This window comes from Xiphophorus hellerii, chromosome 13 (assembly GCF_003331165.1).
Source record: "Xiphophorus hellerii strain 12219 chromosome 13, Xiphophorus_hellerii-4.1, whole genome shotgun sequence".
Lineage (NCBI taxonomy): Eukaryota > Metazoa > Chordata > Actinopteri > Cyprinodontiformes > Poeciliidae > Xiphophorus > Xiphophorus hellerii.
The window spans coordinates 7,359,692-7,378,240 of record NC_045684.1 but is presented as its reverse complement, the minus strand read 5'-3'; the positions used below and the strand labels follow the sequence as shown (position 1 = coordinate 7,378,240).

Sequence of the window (18,549 nt, the reverse complement as noted above, 5' to 3'; positions counted from 1 at the left end):
CCATTATGACAAGATTAAAACTTAGTTTTAATTCTTAAAACTTGTTTTAAAAAAAGTCCAGAGACGACAATGATGCGTATTCAACCAGGTTTTTATTCCTTTTCTATTCATAACACTGAACACGAAGGAAAACATTCACATTAAAATGTCAGTTATGCTTTCATGTATTTAAACTTCAATGGTCCCTATTAGCAACCAGGATTTCATGTTTGTTGTGAGGAAAAACTCACAAGCAGTCCATTTTGTTCTGTAAAACCTACAGACATTTTTTTTTATTTATTCCAAGACATTTTTAAATCAGACATTTAAATAATTTTATCAACACATTCTCTAAACTAAACCTTCTTCAAAACAGTCTGCATATGAAAAAAAATACACTGGAAAAACATCACAAGTCAGACTTGCTTTGAAGTCAATGAAGATCCATGCAAAGGAAGACAAAAAGATCAAACATCAGCACTGTTTGGTTCGCCGATTGAACCTCCCTTTAAACTGGGAAGTCAAACTTGGCAGAAAGACATTACATTAGTGTAATTAATATTTTAGTGCGATTCTTATTTTTCTTCGTCAGAAAAATGTAGTTAAGCTGTGATTACGTATTAATCACTCCAGATTCTGAACAGTTGAGTTTCAAAAGCACCTCGATGCTTCAGTTTTACGCCTTCTCGCCAGTGTGGATTCTGGTGTGACGAGTTAATTTCGATCTTTGCCTGAAGGTTTTTCCACAGAACATGCAGGAGAATGGCTTCTCACCCGTGTGAACCCGCATGTGATACGTCAAACTGCTTTTCTGGGTGAAGCTTTTTCCACAGGTCAGACATGAGAAGGGCTTTTCAGCCGTGTGAATTCTTGAATGAATGAGTAAAATACTTTTGAAACTGAAGCTTTTTCCACAGGTGATGCACGAGAAGGGCTTCTCGCCGGTGTGACCCTTCATGTGATACGCCAAGTTACCTTTCTGACTGAAGCATTTTCCACAGGTGACGCATGAAAACGGCTTCTCACCTGTGTGAATTCTCATGTGTCTCGTTAAGTGACTGTTTTGAGGGAAAATTTTGCCACAAATTTTACAGGAGTATAGATTCTTGAATGTATGAGTTTTCAGGAAGCTGTTTTGTTTTGGTTCTTCGTCTTTTCTGGATCCAGGGCCTTCGGGATCCTGTTTCTTAGATTCAGGAACTTCCTGGTTACGTTTAGAAGCAGATTTTTTCTTATTGTAAAGAGTCATCGTTGACGTATCAATCTCCTGCTTCAACACAACGCTCTCTTGATCCTGACTAATGTAGAGTTCCTCCTCTTCCTCTTTTATCTCCAGATGTACCAGCTCCACCTGCTCCTCTTGTTCCTCTTGGTCCCGTTTCATCAGAAGAGGTTCTGATTCCTCCTCGTCCAAACTGGTTTTCTTCTCCTGGCTAGAGGGCTGCTGGTCGTCTTTACTGTCATAAAATTGAGGCAAATCTGGATGAGGAGAAAGAAGAAAAGATTAGAAATGTGAGTGAAATGTGAAAGCCCACTTGACTTTAAAGGGAACCTGTCATGCAAAATTTACATTTTTCACATTTCTGTTCTTCCATTTGGGTCTCAACTCCTTCTAAAACAGTTTAAGTGCTTAGAACAACACTCAGTTGTTTTTTGGCAATAAGTTAATATCGTTTGATGTCTGGTGTCCCAATTGTTAAGTCCCATTAGATGGGCACAGCCCTGTAACCTAAGGGCAAGCCTGGCATGTCACCTAGCAACCCAAGTTGAGATCCAGGATGTTTGGTCAGCTGGTTTTACCACTGTATGCGCTGTACAGTGGCTGCTGGACAAGACAAGTGTTTTGTTGTTGATTTATCATTCAGAAAGCACTTGCTGCATTCTTGTTGGTTGTACAGGAGGCTCTACTTCTGCTCATCTAAGATGTACAGTTGTATAATTGTGCATCTGTTTGCAAACATTTTCACATGCAAGTGTAAATGTTGAGCTTGGGGTTGTGGCCAACAGAGGTTTATTTGGATTTAAAGTGACAAGAGGCCCTAAAGCAGCTCATTCTAAAGCAGACTAAAATCTCTTAATCCAAAAATTATTTTATGCAAAAAAATGAACATGTTTAGTGTAGCAGGTCACCATAAAAACGGGTTTTCATTAAAAAAAAGCTCATTGGGCCAATTATACTCAACTAAACAGTCTCCTATTTCTCCACTAGATGTCACTGAAACCGAGTTTAGAGTGAGTTAACTCATTCTTGATACAATAAAAATAGTTTATAAATATTCACCTCCTAACCAATATTTATGAGACAGAATAGGTGTAATAAATGAAGTTTCATGATCATAATCAAGACAGTACTAGTCTATTTGCAAAAAGACTACTTTTACTACTCTGCACAAACACACAAAAGTAAACTTTTTTCCTTTATCTTACCTATTTTATTTTTAATGCTATTTTCTATTGTAATTTTTTTTGTGTATCCATGAGACATCCATTTGCCTGTTAACTGAATTTTAGCCAAAACGTTGTATCTTAAACTGAAGATGGTGTTAACTTTGTCTAAATCATCATTACTAGAGGAAGAATTTATACATTTTTGTGTTTGAAATGGTTTAACAAAATGACTTGAACGTAAACGTTAGCGTTTCTTTGAAAACAATAACAAAAAAAGCACTTTCCAAGGACGCTTCCATCAATTATGTAGGCACCCTCGCCACTCTCAATATGGCGGACGCGATGACGCATTGTTTCTACTGGACAACGAAGCCAATGTGGCGTCTGGCTCGTTTGTGGGCTTCGCCGTATATTCTGGGAATGGGGGCTGGCTTGACCGCGGCGAATGGGCCCGAAGCCGCATTTACCTGATTAAATGAAGCTGTAGAAGTGTCGACGTTAAACTAAACCCACCATATGAGCTCAAATCCTCCCAACAACCCAAATAAATGAGCGCCGCTGTATTTTTTCCACATCTACCGCTGTGAAGTCCAGCAGTCTGAGCTTACCATCGACCTCCTCTTCGGACTTGACGATGATTTCTTTAAACTCAGGAAATGTTTCTTCAGCGGGAGTTTCATGCTCCTTACTTAGCGCTCTCCGAGGCTGAACTGAAGACATTTTTAATGCAGACAGTGAAATGCTCCGCCTAAAAGAACAGATGGAGTCTCCTGACAGTCTCCGAAGCCAAGCTAACGCTGTCAGGCTGTGTTTGGATCTCCCGTGCTTCTCCCTGTGACGCTCTGGGAGAAACTGTGAACTAACTTTAGTTCCGCTTTAATTTGAACTTAAAAAATAACAATACTGGAAATGGATTAAATATAACAAAATGTTTTTGTAAAATTGTTTAGGCGTAGCTAACATAACGTTTTCAGTATGGTGCTGTAAATATGGGTATTGCCGTTTTGGATTATTTTTCACAAACAGCCTCTTTGTCTCAGCACTAACCACCAGCTTTGATGTGGGATTTTTGGATTTCTGTAGATTATTTTTTACACGTTTTATAAACGTTTTTTTGAAAATCTAAAATCAGAAAGTCTCTAGTACAAAAAACTTTGAGTCTAATAAAAGGAGACAATAGGCTACTTCTGATATTTTCTGTCTCTAAGTCATTGTGCCTTGTGTGTGTTTACACTGACAAAGATAAAAACACTTTCTGCACCATACTGTCTTTCTTATCTTTTTATTATGTGAATTTTAACCATTTGATCTGGGAATGGGTAACTTTTATGGATGCCACAGGATACCTGAATTTCCACAGGATTAGTAAAGAACCATTTTATCATTCAAGTATCTTGAAAGAGTTGCTGTTGATGGTGATGCTGTGGGCAGGAAAGATCTCTGGTAGCAGTCAGTCTTGCAAGGACTCTGAAAAGGCCTCTGACTGAAGACTTTAACATGCTAACAGCTCAATATTCAGGCAGCAGAGACAATATTCCAAAGTAACGTGTCCTTCATAACACAATGAGTTGTTGGAAACCAATTTCTAATCCACCAGGTTTGCTTATGCAGCTCTGATTTAAATCGCTTTCTTTGAGCTTTTGAGATGCTAATCAGCTGCTTGCAGTTGTAAAAACAAAACCATGTTGCCACGGTTACGCATCATAGAAGTAAAATTGTCAAAGTAAAAATCCTTCCAGCAACACTGTAAAACATTTGAAGATGGTTTAACCTGAAAATGAAATTTAAGTCGACAAGAAAATTGTTTTGGTTTTAACTCAGAAATTAAAGTTTATGAAGTTGATTTTACAACAAGAGACACGTTGTCTAAATATTGTTTTTAAGTTAATTAAATTTGAATTGTGAGTTTTAACTTAATGCTGCAATTTAACCAAATAATTATTTAACAATATGCAATATGTTAAAGAGCACACATTTATGTTATTTTACTCACATTATCAAGTTAAAATAAACTTATTTTTACTTTAGGAGGATTTAAAGTTTTCTGTCAAATTCCATGAACAAAATTTCTGATCTGAAAATAAATTTTATTAGAAGATAACAATGAATTCTGCCCAGAAACATTTAGGACATTAAAATAAACATTAATAAAACACAAGAGTCAGGTCAATGTAACTCACTTCCATCTCAGATACAAAAACATGCCGCTAAGCATTCTGGGAAATAATGCCCACTCCTGTCTTTTTCTTCTTTCAGTGTTAACCTTAAAACTCCAGTTTATTCAACTCTTGGAAGTTTGACAAAATTAATAAAAAGTTAACACAACTAACTCCTGTAAGTTTATCTTTCACAAACTCACATTTAGGCTCAAAATCTAAAACTGGCTAAATGTATTAGATAGTAGACACAACTAAATGCAACTCAAATGTTTTACAGTGGGCAAAGCATCCAAATGCAGAGAGAATAATAATCCAAGCATTGAAGCCGCCACCATGCTTTTTCTTTTGTCAATGTACATTTATTAAACTTTACACAGAGAATAAACGCTCAAAACAGGACATGGGAAAAAACATCAAAAAGCCCCCATGGGGTTATACAGTGACTATCCAAAGAGCAAATAACACCTTATGCAGAGGGCGCCATGCTAAGTCAATCTAACTCTTTAATTAAAAAAAAAACTTCTAACATGACAGATCCATCTGTGGAGTGGTCACTTTTCTAGTTCGAGAGAATGAGCCGATGAGCTAGAAGGGAGGAGCAGGACATACAGTTCAATGGCGGCTTTGTGAGAGAAACATTGTTTTTTGATGCACCAAAGAGAGAAATGGGTGAATGGTGACTCTAAAACCTCCTAAAGTTAAGACCAGAATTCTGTTAGAACAGGACACGACGAAAAAGTGGCAGAGTGTGTAAAGTTTACTCCCGTCACAAATGGTGTTCACATGGGGAAAGAGTTTTGACAGTATGGAGCCTTTGTACCATCTTAAATTTAATAAGTACACATAAATGGAGGCAGATTGGATTCATTGAGGAGTTGTTCTTCAGCTATGTTTGTATCGCGTCTTTCTCCTAATGATCTCTTATTATTGACGACGAGGAATCCTCCATTGCAAATCTTGTAGTGTGTAGCTGTTTCTCTCCCTTGTTTCTCCAGACACAAGCAATGCATTTATGGCCGGTGAGATTTAATTTTATCTCACCCGACCAAAGGGCGCGCTTCCAGTCAGCAGAGTATTTCTCCAGGCTGTTGTTGGCGTTCTTCAGTCTGGCATGACTTCCCTGCAGAAATGGAGTGTTTCTCTAGTAATGGTCTTCTAGCATGGTTTGGGTTTAAACATTTAATAAAGGAGGCGGTTGAAGGGAGTGATGGATGGATTATTTGCTCGGATTAATAGTTTAAAAATAATTATGTTCACAACTGGACCATTGTTATTTTGATCAAACTATTAAAGACTGTTTGCAAAATCAGATCCATAAAATGTTGTTTTTTTTTTAAATCCATGTTCAATGAGGCCTGGATTTTGTAAAAGGAAAGAAAAAGGTTTAGTTCCTTTTATAAGAAAAAAATGGCCAACATTGACTACATCTAAGTTAATGAAGTGTGATTCATACACTTTCATTCAGACAACTTTAACATAACTGCTGTGCAGATGGAAAATAAGAAGCCAATTCTTACAGTGATGTGAAAAAGCAGCACAGATTTTTTCTGTTTTTTCTTTTTGTTAGACTTTAATGTTTACTGTTATGAAAGTTCTCTGGACTGAAGTATTTTTTCTAACTGCGTGGTACTTATGTCGAAATTTTGCCCTTATTGTAAAGTATTTTTCATTCTTTATTATGTTTTGTATATGTTTTTATGTTCAATTGTTCTGTGAGCCTGTGAATTTGTAGACGTTGCACAGAAATGTCCCCGTTGTGGGACAGTAAAGAATATTTCTATTCTAAGATTCTAACAAAATTTAAAGTTTCCTTTAGTAAAAGTATTTAACCAACATAGATAGGAGTTTAGAAAGTCTTCCAGTTTACTACTAGCAGAACTAATTTCTAGCATGTTTAGCATGTGGACGTTTAGGTGGCAATAAATGAGGTTTACGGACAAATACAAGACATGAACAACCAGAAGTGTTAAACCCATACATGCAAACATTCACATATATTAATTGTTTAGAGCCTTTTTATTGGTTCTCATCCTGTTCTCCATCTGTGATGCAGCAGCAGCAAATTATGTTTTTCTGTACCCACAATGCATTAGTGTTCCACAGTAAACAGTTTAAAATCTTCTTGATGTGCTGTGTGCTTTCTGACTGGTCAATTAGGCAAAATGAGCGACAGCGTTAGCAATACTCAACAACTATAAAACTGAAACCATGAGGGGGAATGTCTATTCTAAAGAATCTCCTCCTGAAGTCGTGCAGTCACAGATTTCACCTTGTATAGGGCGACATACTCCATGTCATGACATTAACACATGGTGGGTATCAACACGATTGAATTTAGTGTTTTAACATTAGCTTCAACTAACTACCATGTTGGTCTAGTGCTTTAGTGTTAGCAGAACTAACTTTTTAGTTAGCAGTGTCAATCACCTCCATTCTACAAATAACACACAATCCAACATTAATAATCACACTTAAAAAAATAAAACCTTAGTAGAAAGTAAAATATATAGTGGGTATATTTGCTATAAATATACATATATTTTTCTTTAAATGTTTAAAAGGTAAAATTACAGGTTATAAATATAAGTTTTGTTATATTATTTACTTTTGAATTAACTGAAAGTTGTACTCTTTTTTTAACTTCCAAGATCAATTATTTACACAAGTGCCCAATAAGTGCATCTTAATGAACTACAGACTATGTGATTTCTCAGATTAAACATTTTCTCGTGTGTGAGTCCCCATGTGAAACTTCAAACTATGCCTGCCACTGAAACACTTTCCACAGGTCTGACAGGAGAAAGGCTTCTCCCCCGTGTGGGTTCTCATGTGATCCGTCAGGTGGCTGCGCCTTGAGAAGTACTTCCCACACACTTCGCATGGATAGGGCTTCTCTCCCGAATGCGTTCTCATGTGAACAGTCAGTAGGCTACTCCGAGAGAAGGATTTACCGCATAGCCCACATGGATAAGGCTTCTCACCTGTGTGAATCCTCATGTGGACGTTTAAGGCACTGTTGTGGGTGAAATGTTTCCCACAGGTGAGACACGGGAATGTCTCACCTGTGTGAGTGATCATGTGGACGTTTAGGTGGCAGCTCCGGGAGAAACGTTTCCCACACACCCCGCAGGGATACGGCTTTTCACCCGTGTGGGTTCTCATGTGGACGGTTAAGGCGCTGCTTTGAGTGAAACTTTTCCCACATGACAGACATGGGTAAGGCTTCTCACCTGTGTGTATTCTCATGTGAGCGGTCAGGCTGATCTGCCTGGTAAAACCCTTCCCACAGGTCAGACATGAGAAAGGTTTCTCACCAGTGTGTGTTCTCATGTGACGAGTTAAATCCCCGCTGTCGTTGAAACCTTTACCGCACACTTCACACGGATAAGGTCGCTCGCCCGTGTGAGCTCTCATGTGACGGGTCAGGTTACATCTCTGAGTGAATGTTTTTCCACAGGTCAGACACATGAAAGACTTCTCACCTGTGTGAGTTCTCATGTGATCGTTTAAGTAACTACTGAGTGTAAAATATTTATCACAAATGTCACAGGAATACAGGTTCTCATCCCGGCTTGATTCGGAGTCTTCAGGATTGCTCCCTTCCTGATTCTGGGTCTCAGCTTCTGGAGAGTCCTGGGAGTCGGGTCCATTTATGATTGGTTCTGGCTCAACACAGTCTCTATCCTCAAAGGAACTAGCCTCCTGCTTCAGTGAAACCTTCTCCTCATCCTGACTAATACGCATTTCCATCTCTTCCACTTTCACCTGCAAGATTTCCAGTTCCTCTGGTTCTGGTTTTATGTGTTGATCCTCTCGCTCCACATGGTTCTGCGATCTGTGCGGAACCTCTTGTTCCACATTGTGTTCCTCTTTGACCTGCAGAACTTGTAGTTCCACCTGTTCTTCCTTTATCCTCTGATGTTGTAGTGCCGCCTGGTTCTCAGTTACAGTCAGAAGTTCCTGCTTCTTCTTGCTGTCTGTTATCTGCAGCGGTTTCAATTCATCCCATTCTTCTTTAATCTGAACTAGTTCTTGTTTCTCCTGGTTCATATTAGAGTTCCCATCCTGATGATCTGTGAAATTCTGCCGTAGACGATCTGGACAGGCAAACAAACGAACAACGTTACAGGATACTGTGTGATCTACAGGTTACAAATGTGAATTTTAGATTTAATTAATAGCCATAAAGTTGATTAATATTTTAATCTATTGAGCTGTATGTGTATTGAACTGAGTGGGGCTTTGACACATTTTTGGGAAAACCTGTAGCCTCTTTATAATTTAACTTCCTGTTTTATGACGTCTCTTGAAAGCCAAACCTGCAAGGTGAAAGTATGTGTGACGCCAAACTGTAACATTTGCTTTTTCTGTTGTTGCTGCAAAAATAATTTTGAGAAGTTCTGTAGGATTTGCTTATATTGTGTAAACAGTTCATGTTAATTGAATGACCATTAAGGAATTCTTCTCTTGATCTCCTCAGGACATGATTTTATCTGTATTAATAGTGCTATATCAAGAAAGTACTTGAAAATGTTTTCATTTAAATATTAACTATGTTTAAAATCCTGTCTTTTTCCGGGGGGAAGATTATCTGCATCAATTTTAACATTTTTGTAAGACTGAAGATTTTTTAAGGTTTATTTATAGGAATAATTTTTTTTTTTAAAACTGCAAATTTGACTGCAACATTTTGAAAAAGATGCCCCAATATCAGTAATCTCAGGCAGCAACAAACACAAAAAACATCCTGGAGGGACGGATTATTACAAGGCGTGCAGCTGCAGAATACAACTCATCCATCTTGATCACAGGTGTCCAACCGAAGGCCCATGGGCCAAATCCGGCCCGCCATAAGTATTTATGTGGCCCTCCAGACTCTAAAGAGTCACATAAATTGAACATCAAGATAACAGTTGTGTGCTTAGATAGTATTTTGTATAGAACCAAATTACTTCACTGTGAAAGATGTTAAAAATTGTTACATTTTAAGAAGTGCTAATCGATCGCAGAAAAAACTTTAATATTTTCACTGCAAAAACATAAAATCTTGCCAAGTGAAATAAGACAAACTTAACTTAAAAGTAACTTTTCAGCAAGATAAGGTGGCCAGCTTTAAGTAAATGATTTCTTAATATTGATTTTTTTTAAAAGTATTTGTTCCGTTGGCAGATAAATTAACTTATACGAGGGGGAAAATATCTTGAAATAATCAGCCAGTGGAACTACTACTTTGCTTAACTCATGCAAACTCAGATTTCTTGCTGAAAAGTTATTTGTAAATTATTTTTGTATTATTTCAAGTGTACTAAGATATTTTCACTATAAACCAGACCAAAACCACTTGGTAAGATTTTGTTTTTGCAGTGTTGGCGCCTTATTAATGGGTAGTTTTATTATTGCATTCTGCCACAACTGACTCTTTGAGGAAATTCATAAAGTGGATGTGACTCGAAATAAAATACGTTTAACATTCCTGATCTAGATGAATAAAATACAGGTGATCATTTCTACAATGACAAGCTCATCAGGAAGGACAGCTGTGTGTTTGACCCACTGCAGGGGGGAGACAGAAGGATTCTGGCTAAAATAACATCACTGATCACATCTTTAATTTAGTTAGAATTAGTTTTCCATCTAGAATCTTCAAGTCTCTGTTTCACTCTCAGTGGTTCGATTATAGTGGCTGCTGCCTGTGACCAGGAGGTTAGGCAATAACAGTCACAGCCTGGATAAAAACATTAGCAGCAATAAATGGCGAACAATTTCGAATCATTCTGGAGTTATATAAAGTTACTTTTGCCAGTTTTACAATTTTTTTCACACGACTCTCAGAAAATTAGCTTTTTCCAAAATTAGAAATAAATATTCAGCCACCTCACGCTGCATAATTAAATTCCTCAGCGAAACAAAAAAACTAGAAGAAAAGCAAACTGACCTCTGGAGTGAGACGTGATGTTTTAAACCATATTAATATTCTAACTTAAACAACAAGCTGAATATTTTCTCCACAACCCATCCATCCATCCATCCATCTTCTTCCGCTTATCCGAGGTCGGGTCGCGGGGGTAGCAGCTTCAGAAGGGAGGCCCAGACTTCCCTCTCCCCAGCCACTTCTTCTAGCTCCTCCGGGGGAATCCCGAGGCGTTCCCAGGCCAGCCGAGAGACATAGTCCCTCCAGCGTGTCCTGGGTCTTCCCCGGGGCCTCCTCCCGGTGGGACGTGCCCGGAACACCTCACCAGGGAGGCGTCTAGGAGGCATCCTGACCAGATGCCCGAGCCACCTCAACTGGCTCCTCTCGATGTGAAGGAGCAGCGGCTCTACTCTGAGTCCCTCCCGGATGACTGAGCTTCTCACCCTATCTCTAAGGGAGAGCCCAGCCACCCTACGGAGAAAACCCATTTCGGCCGCTTGTATCCGCGATCTCGTTCTTTCGGTCATGACCCAAAGCTCATGACCATAGATGAGGGTGGGAACGTAGATCGACCGGTAAATCGAGAGCTTCGCTTTTTGGCTCAGCTCTCTCTTCACCACGACGGACCGGTACAGCGCCCGCTTGACAGCAGACGCTGCGCCAATCCGCCTGTCGATCTCCCGCTCCCTTCTTCCCCCATTCGTGAACAAGATCCCGAGATACTTAAACTCCTCCACTTGGGGCAGGACACCCCCCCTGACCCGGAGAAGGCACTCTACCCTTTTCCGGCTCAAGACCATGGCCTCGGATTTGGAGGCACTGATCCTCATCCCGGCCGCGTCACACTCGGCTGCGAACCGCTCCAGCGAGAGCTGCAGATCACGATCTGATGAAGCCAAAAGGACCACATCGTCTGCAAAAAGCAGAGATGAGATCCTAAGGCCACCAAATCGGATCCCCTCAACACCTTGGCTGCGCCTAGAAATTCTGTCCATGAAAGTGATGAACAGAATCGGTGACAAAGGGCAGCCCTGGCGGAGTCCAACTCTCACCGGAAACGAGCCCGACTTACTGCCGGCAATGCGGACCAGACTCTGACACCGGTCATACAGGGACCTGACAGCCCGTATCAAAGGGCCCGGTACCCCATACTCCCGGAGAACCCCCCACAGGGCTCCCCGAGGGACACGGTCGAACGCCTTCTCCAGGTCCACAAAACACATGTAGACTGGTTGGGCGAACTCCCATGCACCCTCCAGGACCCTGCCGAGGGTGTAGAGCTGGTCCAGCGTTCCACGACCAGGACGAAAACCACACTGCTCTTCCTGAATCCGAGGTTCGACTATCCGACGGACCCTCCTCTCCAGGACCCCTGAATAGACCTTGCCAGGGAGGCTTAAGAGTGTGACCCCTCTATAATTGGAGCACACCCTCCGGTCCCCCTTTTTGAACAGGGGGACCACCACCCCAGTCTGCCAATCCAGGGGAACTGCCCCCGATGTCCATGCGACATTGCAGAGTCGCGTCAACCAACACAACCCTACAACATCCAGAGCCTTAAGGAACTCCGGGCGGATCTCATCCACCCCCGGGGCCCTGCCACCGAGGAGCTTTTTAACCACCTCGGCGACCTCGTCCCCAGAGATTGGAGAGCCCAACCCAGAGTCCCCAGGCTCCGCTTCCTCAGTGGAAGGCATGTTGGTGGGATTGAGGAGGTCTTCGAAGTACTCTGCCCACCGGCCCACAACGTCCCGAGTAGAGGTCAGCAGCACACCATCCCCACTATAAACAGTGTTGGTGCTGCACCGCTTCCCCCCCCTGAGACGCCGGATGGTGGACCAGAATCGCCTCGAAGCCGTACGGAAGTCTTTCTCCATGGCCTCTCCAAACTCCTCCCACGCCCGGGTTTTTGCCTCAGCAACCGCCCGAGCCGCATGCCGCTTCGCCCGCCGGTACCCATCAGCTGCTTCCGGAGTCCCACAGGCCAAAAAGGCCCGATAGGACTCCTTCTTCAGCCTGACGGCATCCCTCACCGAAGGTGTCCACCAGCGGGTTCGAGGGTTGCCGCCGCGACAGGCACCGACAACCTTGCGGCCACAGCTCCGATCGGCCGCCTCGACAATGGAGGCACGGAACACGGTCCACTCAGACTCCATGTCCCCCACCTCCCCCGGGACGTGTTCGAAGTTTTGCCGGAGATGGGAGTTAAAGCTCCGTCTCACAGGGGATTCCGCCAGACGTTCCCAGCAGACCCTCACAACACGTTTGGGCCTGCCAGGTCTGACCGGCTTTCGCCCCCACCACCGGAGCCAACTCACCACCAGGTAGTGGTCAGTGGACAGCTCCGCACCTCTCTTCACCCGAGTGTCCAAGACATACGGCCGCAGATCCGATGAAACGATGACAAAGTCGATCATCGAACTGCGGCCTAGGGTGTCCTGGTGCCAAGTGCACATATGGACACCCTTATGCTTGAACATGGTGTTCGTTATGGACAATCCATGGCGAGCACAGAAGTCCAGCAACAGAACACCGCTCGAGTTCAGGTCGGGCGGGCCGTTCCTCCCAACCACGCCCCTCCAGGTCTCACTGTCATTGCCCACGTGAGCGTTGAAGTCCCCCAGCAGAACAAGGGAGTCCCCAGGAGGAGCACTCTCCAGTACCCCCTCTAAGGACTCCAAAAAGGGTGGGTAATCTGAACTGTCGTTCGGCCCGTAAGCACAAACGACAGTCAGAACCCGTCCCCCCACCCGTAGGCGGAGGGATGCTACCCTCTCGTTCACCGGGGTAAACCCCAACGTACAGGCGCCGAGATGGGGAGCAACAAGTATGCCCACTCCTGCCCGACGCCTCTCACCTTGGGCAACTCCAGAGTGGAAGTATGTCCAGCCCCTCTCAAGGAGACTGGTTCCAGAACCAGAGCCGTGCGTCGAGGTGAGACCGACTATTTCTAGCCGGAACCTCTCGACCTCACGCACTAGCTCCGGCTCCTTCCCCACCAGAGAGGTGACATTCCACGTCCCAAGAGCCAGTTTCTGCAACCGAGGATCGGACCGCCAGGGTCCCCTCCCTCTGCTGCCACCCATCCCACACTGCACCCGACCCCTTTGGCCCCTCCCACGGGTGGTGGGCCCATGGGAGGGGGGGCCCATGTTTCCTCTTCGGGCTGAGCCCGGCCGGGCTCCATGGGTAAAAGCCCGGCCACCAGACGCTCGCCATCGTGCCCCCCCTCCAGGCCTGGCTCCAGAGTGGGGCCCCGGTGACCCGCGTCCGGGCGAGGGAACACCAAGTCCAAAGTTTTCCTTCATCATTGGGGTCTTTGGGCTGCTCTTTGTCTGGTCCCTCACCTAGGACCTGTCTGCCTTGGGTGACCCTACCAGGGGCATGAAGCCCCAGACAGCATAGCTCCTAGGATCATTGGGACACTCAAACCCCTCCACCACGATAAGGTGGCAGCCCACAACCGCACCATATATATGCATTTAGTGCTTCTTTCCAGCAGCTGTTGGATTCTCACCATCTCTCCTTCCAACAAACTCAATAATGTTTACATCTTTTCAAATATTTACTATTTGTTTTATCCTGTTTTAATACCTGAAAGAGGTGGGTAGAGTAGCCAAAAATTGTACTCAAGTAAAAGTAAAAAGTAGAATTTCCAAACAGTGAAGGATTTCTATTCTGTCTGCTGACATTCACTCCACTATTTATTTTATCCCTATAATAATCTATAAATAAACACAACAACCTACAAAGCGCGTTTAAAACAGTTTGATCAAATCTGTTTGATCAAACTCTCCAAAGGGACCCAAGACCCTTTGGAGTCTTGGGTCTAAATGGCCGTTTTGGTCTAATTTTGAATTTACCCTTATATTTTCACCATAAAAACTATTTACCTTACCTTGTTTGGTATCATTATTTTCAGAACATCCTAAACTTTGTGATTTTACAGTGTTTGTTTCATTTTGACAAAATTTATTATCACATTGGAGCAAAAAACACACACAGAAACAAAATCCGAGTAGAAAAAATATTGATATTTTTACTATAATATTCACAAAAATGTTGAACAAACCATTTTTACAGCCTAACATGAAAAGTTTTTGGGTAAATTTTAAGAACTTTTGTACAAACTTAGTAAAAAACAAATTACTAGTCATATTTTCACCATATTGTGGGTAATTTCCCAGGCGTTTTTTTTACAACTATTTACAAAATATGTCAATATCTCCATCACAAATTTTCTCCAACATCACAATGTCTTCCCCCCCCCCTTTCAACTATTTACAATATTTGCAAAATGGGTGCCACAAGACAAAACAAATTACTTGTGCCACTGTGCAAAGCAGTTTCTGTCAATCAGAAGGCACAATGGCACATCACAGCCCTCACATTTCCATTGCGTGTCCTTCCTGACTTTGTTCACCTGGAGGCAGTGTCTGCACTGCAGTCTGCCGTTTCTGGCATTTTGCTGAGCACTAATGGGCACAGGAATGTGTTCAGCTGCCTTTCTCCTTGGAACACCTGCCATGTCCACACTACAAAGCTGACTGGCCATCTCCACATTGAAGTCTTTGTGTGTCATGGGCTTCACTCCTTTGGCTTTGCACAACTCTTGGTGTAGGATGTAGGCATTTGTTGTGGCAATGTCAACCAAATGCATAAGCACAGTCTTGTACCAACGATAAGTTTTCCGTTGTGCAGAGTAATACTGGATGAGTTGATCAGACAGGTCAACCCCACCCATGTATTTATTGTACGCCATGACTGGTGTAGGACATGGAATGTCTTTCACAATCCAGCGTTTCACTTCATTCTTCACCCTCCTTTGCACCGTCTCACCTGAAAACGCAGGATGGATAGTTGAGCAGACAGACACCTCCCGTGTGTCCATCCACTTCACAAAGACCACTGGGCCCTCTCTGATCCATCTCACTGATCCTCTTCCACTTTTTTTAGTGAGAGCATTTGGCCTCCCTTTAGGGCATCCCTTCCTGGATTCCCTATAAGTGCCACAAGCTCCAAACTTTTTGCTGGCCAGGTCCTTGAACAGTGTAGGACTGGTATAAAAATTGTCCATGTAAATATGGTAGCCGGTGCCAAGATAAGATGGCTGAATAAGTTTCATTACCATATCATAAGACAGCCCATGCTCACTTGCAGTGTGAGTCTTGCCAGTGTATAAGCTAAAACTCACAGTGTAGCCACTGCTTGACTCGGCCAACACAAAAAGCTTTATTCCCCATTTAGTTGGCTTGTCTTTCATATACTGGGTCATGACAGTTTTTGCCTTTGTTGGTACCATCCTTTCGTCAACTGCCAGCTCCCTCTTTGGTTGGTAGTAAGCCTGACAGGCATTGAGGATGTCATCATAAACATGCCGCAGTCTTGATAATTTGTCGTAGCCTGGTGTTCCCTTCTTTTTCTCATTTTTGACATCCTCCTCAGGATTACTTGGGTGCAAGTTCCACATAATGCTCCTGAACCTGTCCCTTGTCATGACCTTAGCTGGAGTTGGAACAGACAAAAAATGATTTTGTCTCCAGTAGTCCTGGACACTTGGTAGTTGCACCAAGGACATATAGATCAATAGACCAAAGAACCTATACAGCTCCTCTGTGTCTAATTCAGCCCATTTATATTTTTTTCCATTTGCTTGATTTTTTGCAGCATATCTGTTTGTGTTGTCACAGATGGTTTTGACTGTATCAGCTGCAAAAAACAACAAAAACAGCTCACTTGGACTGTGGTTGGACATCAGATCCATCTGTGGTCCTGGTGTTCTCCTTGGTTGAAAGCGGCTTACAACAGGGGCTGCATCTGCGTCCTCTTCAGTGTTCCACTGTCCAGCCCGTGTTTCTGGTGCTGCCTCAGTCAGAGGAGATCTGGATCTTGTCCGAGTTCGCTGCGCTCTCCGTGGTGTCCTCTGATGTGTGGGCCTCAACTGGACAGAGCACGTGGGAGTTTCCTCCTCCTCCTCCTCCTCCTCCTCCTCCTCCTCCTCCTCCCTGAATAGAATGGAGGGATCACCAAGCTGGAGATGGAAATGAGCATATAATGTGTTTCAGTGTGCATCTACTCCGATTATAATAATTTACTGTACATATCCCATGCCAAACAAAGAAATAAAACAAGAAAAAAACCCAAAAAAAACAAACCTCATCGTCAAGCTCAAACTCCGAGTCCGAACATTCTGGCAGCGCGCCTTCGTCCTCTTCACATTCGTATATGTACTTCAGGGCTTGCTGCGCAGTCATGTAGCGACTCATTTTGACACACACTAAACATTAAAAACCGTCTACAAACACTAATGCACACTAACTAACACACGTATGATCTAAAAATCTAATACAAAACACTACTAGTAAAATCCGAAATCTCAACAACGCACCGTTCTCTTCCGCCACAAAACTCTCTCCCCGCGCTGCTGTTCCGATCTCAAGTCAAAATGCCCGAAAATGCTTTCTGATTGGTTGCTTCGGAAATGTGGTGCATTTGGAGGAACTCGGAAAAATGGCTTTCATGTTGCATTCGTTCACTTTTTGGTCATAAAACAACTACTGATTGCACTCAACATGCGTAAAATGCGCACTACGCTATGGCTAAAATGATCGATCATATTCCTGGTTTTATTTGGAAGTAAATATAAAACAAAATCAATATAAAAACACTACTTTTACAAAGTTTGAAGTCTCTACTGTCCAACAGAAATGAAATGCACACTTCTCATGGCGTCTTTTTTTTATACAGAAGTCTTTTAAATGCATGACGTCATGCCCGCCACAGGGCGGGCGTCTGTTACAAACCTGCTCCGTGTCTTCGGTTCAGATCCAGCAGCCTGTGATCTGAATCCATTTCTTCTTCTTCGGTCGCTTTCTGTGAACTCGTTAAGAGGCCGAACTGAACATATTGTTGTTGTAAACATTCACATCACCGTCTTCCTACGGCTAAAATGATCCAATTCTGCCCACAGACGGGAATCCGATCTATTTCGCTGCTATTAATGACTTGTTGTCTCATTGTGGCGCTCCGGGGGGAAACTGGAGCCCAACTTTTCGTTCCGCTTCCAGTTTATCTTAACAGGGGAAGCCAAAAACAGTCTCTGAATTTAACAGTGTTGTATAGTAACGAAGTAAAAATACTTCACTACTTTACTTAAGTACATTTTGGAGTACTTCATACTTTCCTGGAGTATGAAAATGTTTGATGACTTTCACTTTTACTTCACTATATTTCCGAACTCAATTGCGTACTTTTACTCCGATACATTTTCAATGTGTGGTTTAGTTACTCGTTACAAAAAAGCGAGAGAGAGAAACGAAGTGTTTTGACCCCACCTACTGATTAGCAAGCAGGCTACCGAACAAAGTCGTAGCCTGCTTGCCTGGCTTGTTCATCACCTCCAATAGGATACACCTGTTTCGCTTCTCCCATTGTTGGGGAAATCAGAAATCGGAACACCTTGCATCGGCTGGGAGGGTGGGTCGAACAGAGAAGAGTGCTGCCCGCACTGACGCGGCTCAGGGATTACGTGACACGCAGCGCCGTGCCCTATAATCCACTGTAAGCTATGTAATGTGTTTTGAGGCAATTGACCAAAATCCCGGACAATTTTTAAATTCCCCCCGGACATCTTTTTAGGTCTGAAAAGTAGGACATGTCCGGGAAAAAGAGGACGTCTGGTCACCCTAGTTCAATGGGGGACAGAAGCCATAGCGATAGCAATTTAGACTAACTTTAACGAATATAGGAAAGGCATGCAAGTTCAAAACCACAAACCATTAACATGTGCTACTCTTTAAAACTGGAACAATTTATTAGCAGGTTTCATTTTGCCTGCACTTGGTTGGGTACATTATTTTAAGTTTATTTGACAAGTTTACCAAGATATAAGAAATGTCATTCAAACTTGCCTTGTTTTACTTTTTACTTGTACTTTTCATTACATTACTTGAGTACATCCATTTTTACAGTAATTTCCATACTTAAGTACAAGAAGTTTCAGATACTTTAAGACTTTTACTCAAGTAACATTTCAGTCAGTGACTTCGACTTTTACCAAAGTCGTATTTTGGAGAGGTACTTGTACTTTTACTTGACTCTGAGATTCCAGTA

The 18,549-nt window shown here is 42.6% G+C and overlaps 4 protein-coding genes across 5 annotated transcripts in view; 1 reads left to right on the top strand and 3 right to left on the bottom strand.

Annotated features, from left to right (window-relative positions):
- The window catches only part of LOC116730875 (gastrula zinc finger protein XlCGF57.1-like), a 29,790-nt gene extending 26,453 nt beyond the window's left edge, over positions 1-3,337 (top strand). Inside the window, exon 6 of the transcript XR_004341430.1 lies at positions 3,324-3,337. The gene's annotated coding sequence lies outside the window, so the exon portion shown is untranslated. The remainder of the gene's footprint in view (positions 1-3,323) is intronic.
- LOC116730939 (zinc finger protein 570-like) lies at positions 73-4,311 on the bottom strand. The gene is made up of 2 exons (XM_032580510.1): positions 2,976-4,311; positions 73-1,458 (listed from the first exon to the last, which is right to left on the bottom strand). The coding sequence occupies exons 1-2, from the start codon at positions 3,085-3,087 to the stop codon at positions 656-658; spliced, it is 915 nt and encodes a 304-aa protein (XP_032436401.1). The 5' UTR covers positions 3,088-4,311; the 3' UTR covers positions 73-655.
- Positions 4,312-6,523: 2,212 nt separating this feature from the next.
- LOC116730898 (gastrula zinc finger protein XlCGF28.1-like) lies at positions 6,524-17,533 on the bottom strand. Its single transcript, XM_032580459.1, has 2 exons — positions 17,241-17,533; positions 6,524-8,623 (listed from the first exon to the last, which is right to left on the bottom strand). The coding sequence occupies exons 1-2, from the start codon at positions 17,287-17,289 to the stop codon at positions 7,242-7,244; spliced, it is 1,431 nt and encodes a 476-aa protein (XP_032436350.1). The 5' UTR covers positions 17,290-17,533; the 3' UTR covers positions 6,524-7,241.
- Positions 14,248-17,234, bottom strand: LOC116730880 (piggyBac transposable element-derived protein 4-like). 2 transcript variants are annotated; one of them, XM_032580427.1, is made up of 3 exons: positions 16,593-17,234; positions 14,760-16,468; positions 14,248-14,675 (listed from the first exon to the last, which is right to left on the bottom strand). In XM_032580427.1, coding segments are annotated over exons 1-3 (1,821 nt in total). In that variant the 5' UTR covers positions 16,704-17,234; the 3' UTR covers positions 14,248-14,674. The 2 variants fall into 2 exon arrangements, with proteins under 2 accessions (XP_032436318.1, XP_032436317.1); XM_032580426.1 differs by lacking the exon at positions 14,248-14,675 and having other exon boundaries at positions 14,712-16,468.
- Positions 17,534-18,549: the final 1,016 nt, after the last annotated feature.

Excerpts from the sequence above, each read along its gene's own strand:
- LOC116730939 (XM_032580510.1), bottom strand. The coding sequence starts at position 3,087 with ATGTCTTCAGTTCAGCCTCGGAGAGCGCTAAGTAAGGAGCATGAAACT. Across the intron at positions 1,459-2,975 it reads GTCCGAAGAGGAGGTCGATG|ATTTGCCTCAATTTTATGAC; the intron begins GTAAGCTCAGAC and ends CTCCTCATCCAG.
- LOC116730880 (XM_032580427.1), bottom strand. The coding sequence starts at position 16,703 with ATGAGTCGCTACATGACTGCGCAGCAAGCCCTGAAGTACATATACGAA. Across the intron at positions 16,469-16,592 it reads AGTTTGAGCTTGACGATGAG|CTTGGTGATCCCTCCATTCT; the intron begins GTTTGTTTTTTT and ends TTCCATCTCCAG.
- LOC116730898 (XM_032580459.1), bottom strand. The coding sequence starts at position 17,289 with ATGGATTCAGATCACAGGCTGCTGGATCTGAACCGAAGACACGGAGCA. Across the intron at positions 8,624-17,240 it reads GAACCGAAGACACGGAGCAG|ATCGTCTACGGCAGAATTTC; the intron begins GTTTGTAACAGA and ends TTGCCTGTCCAG.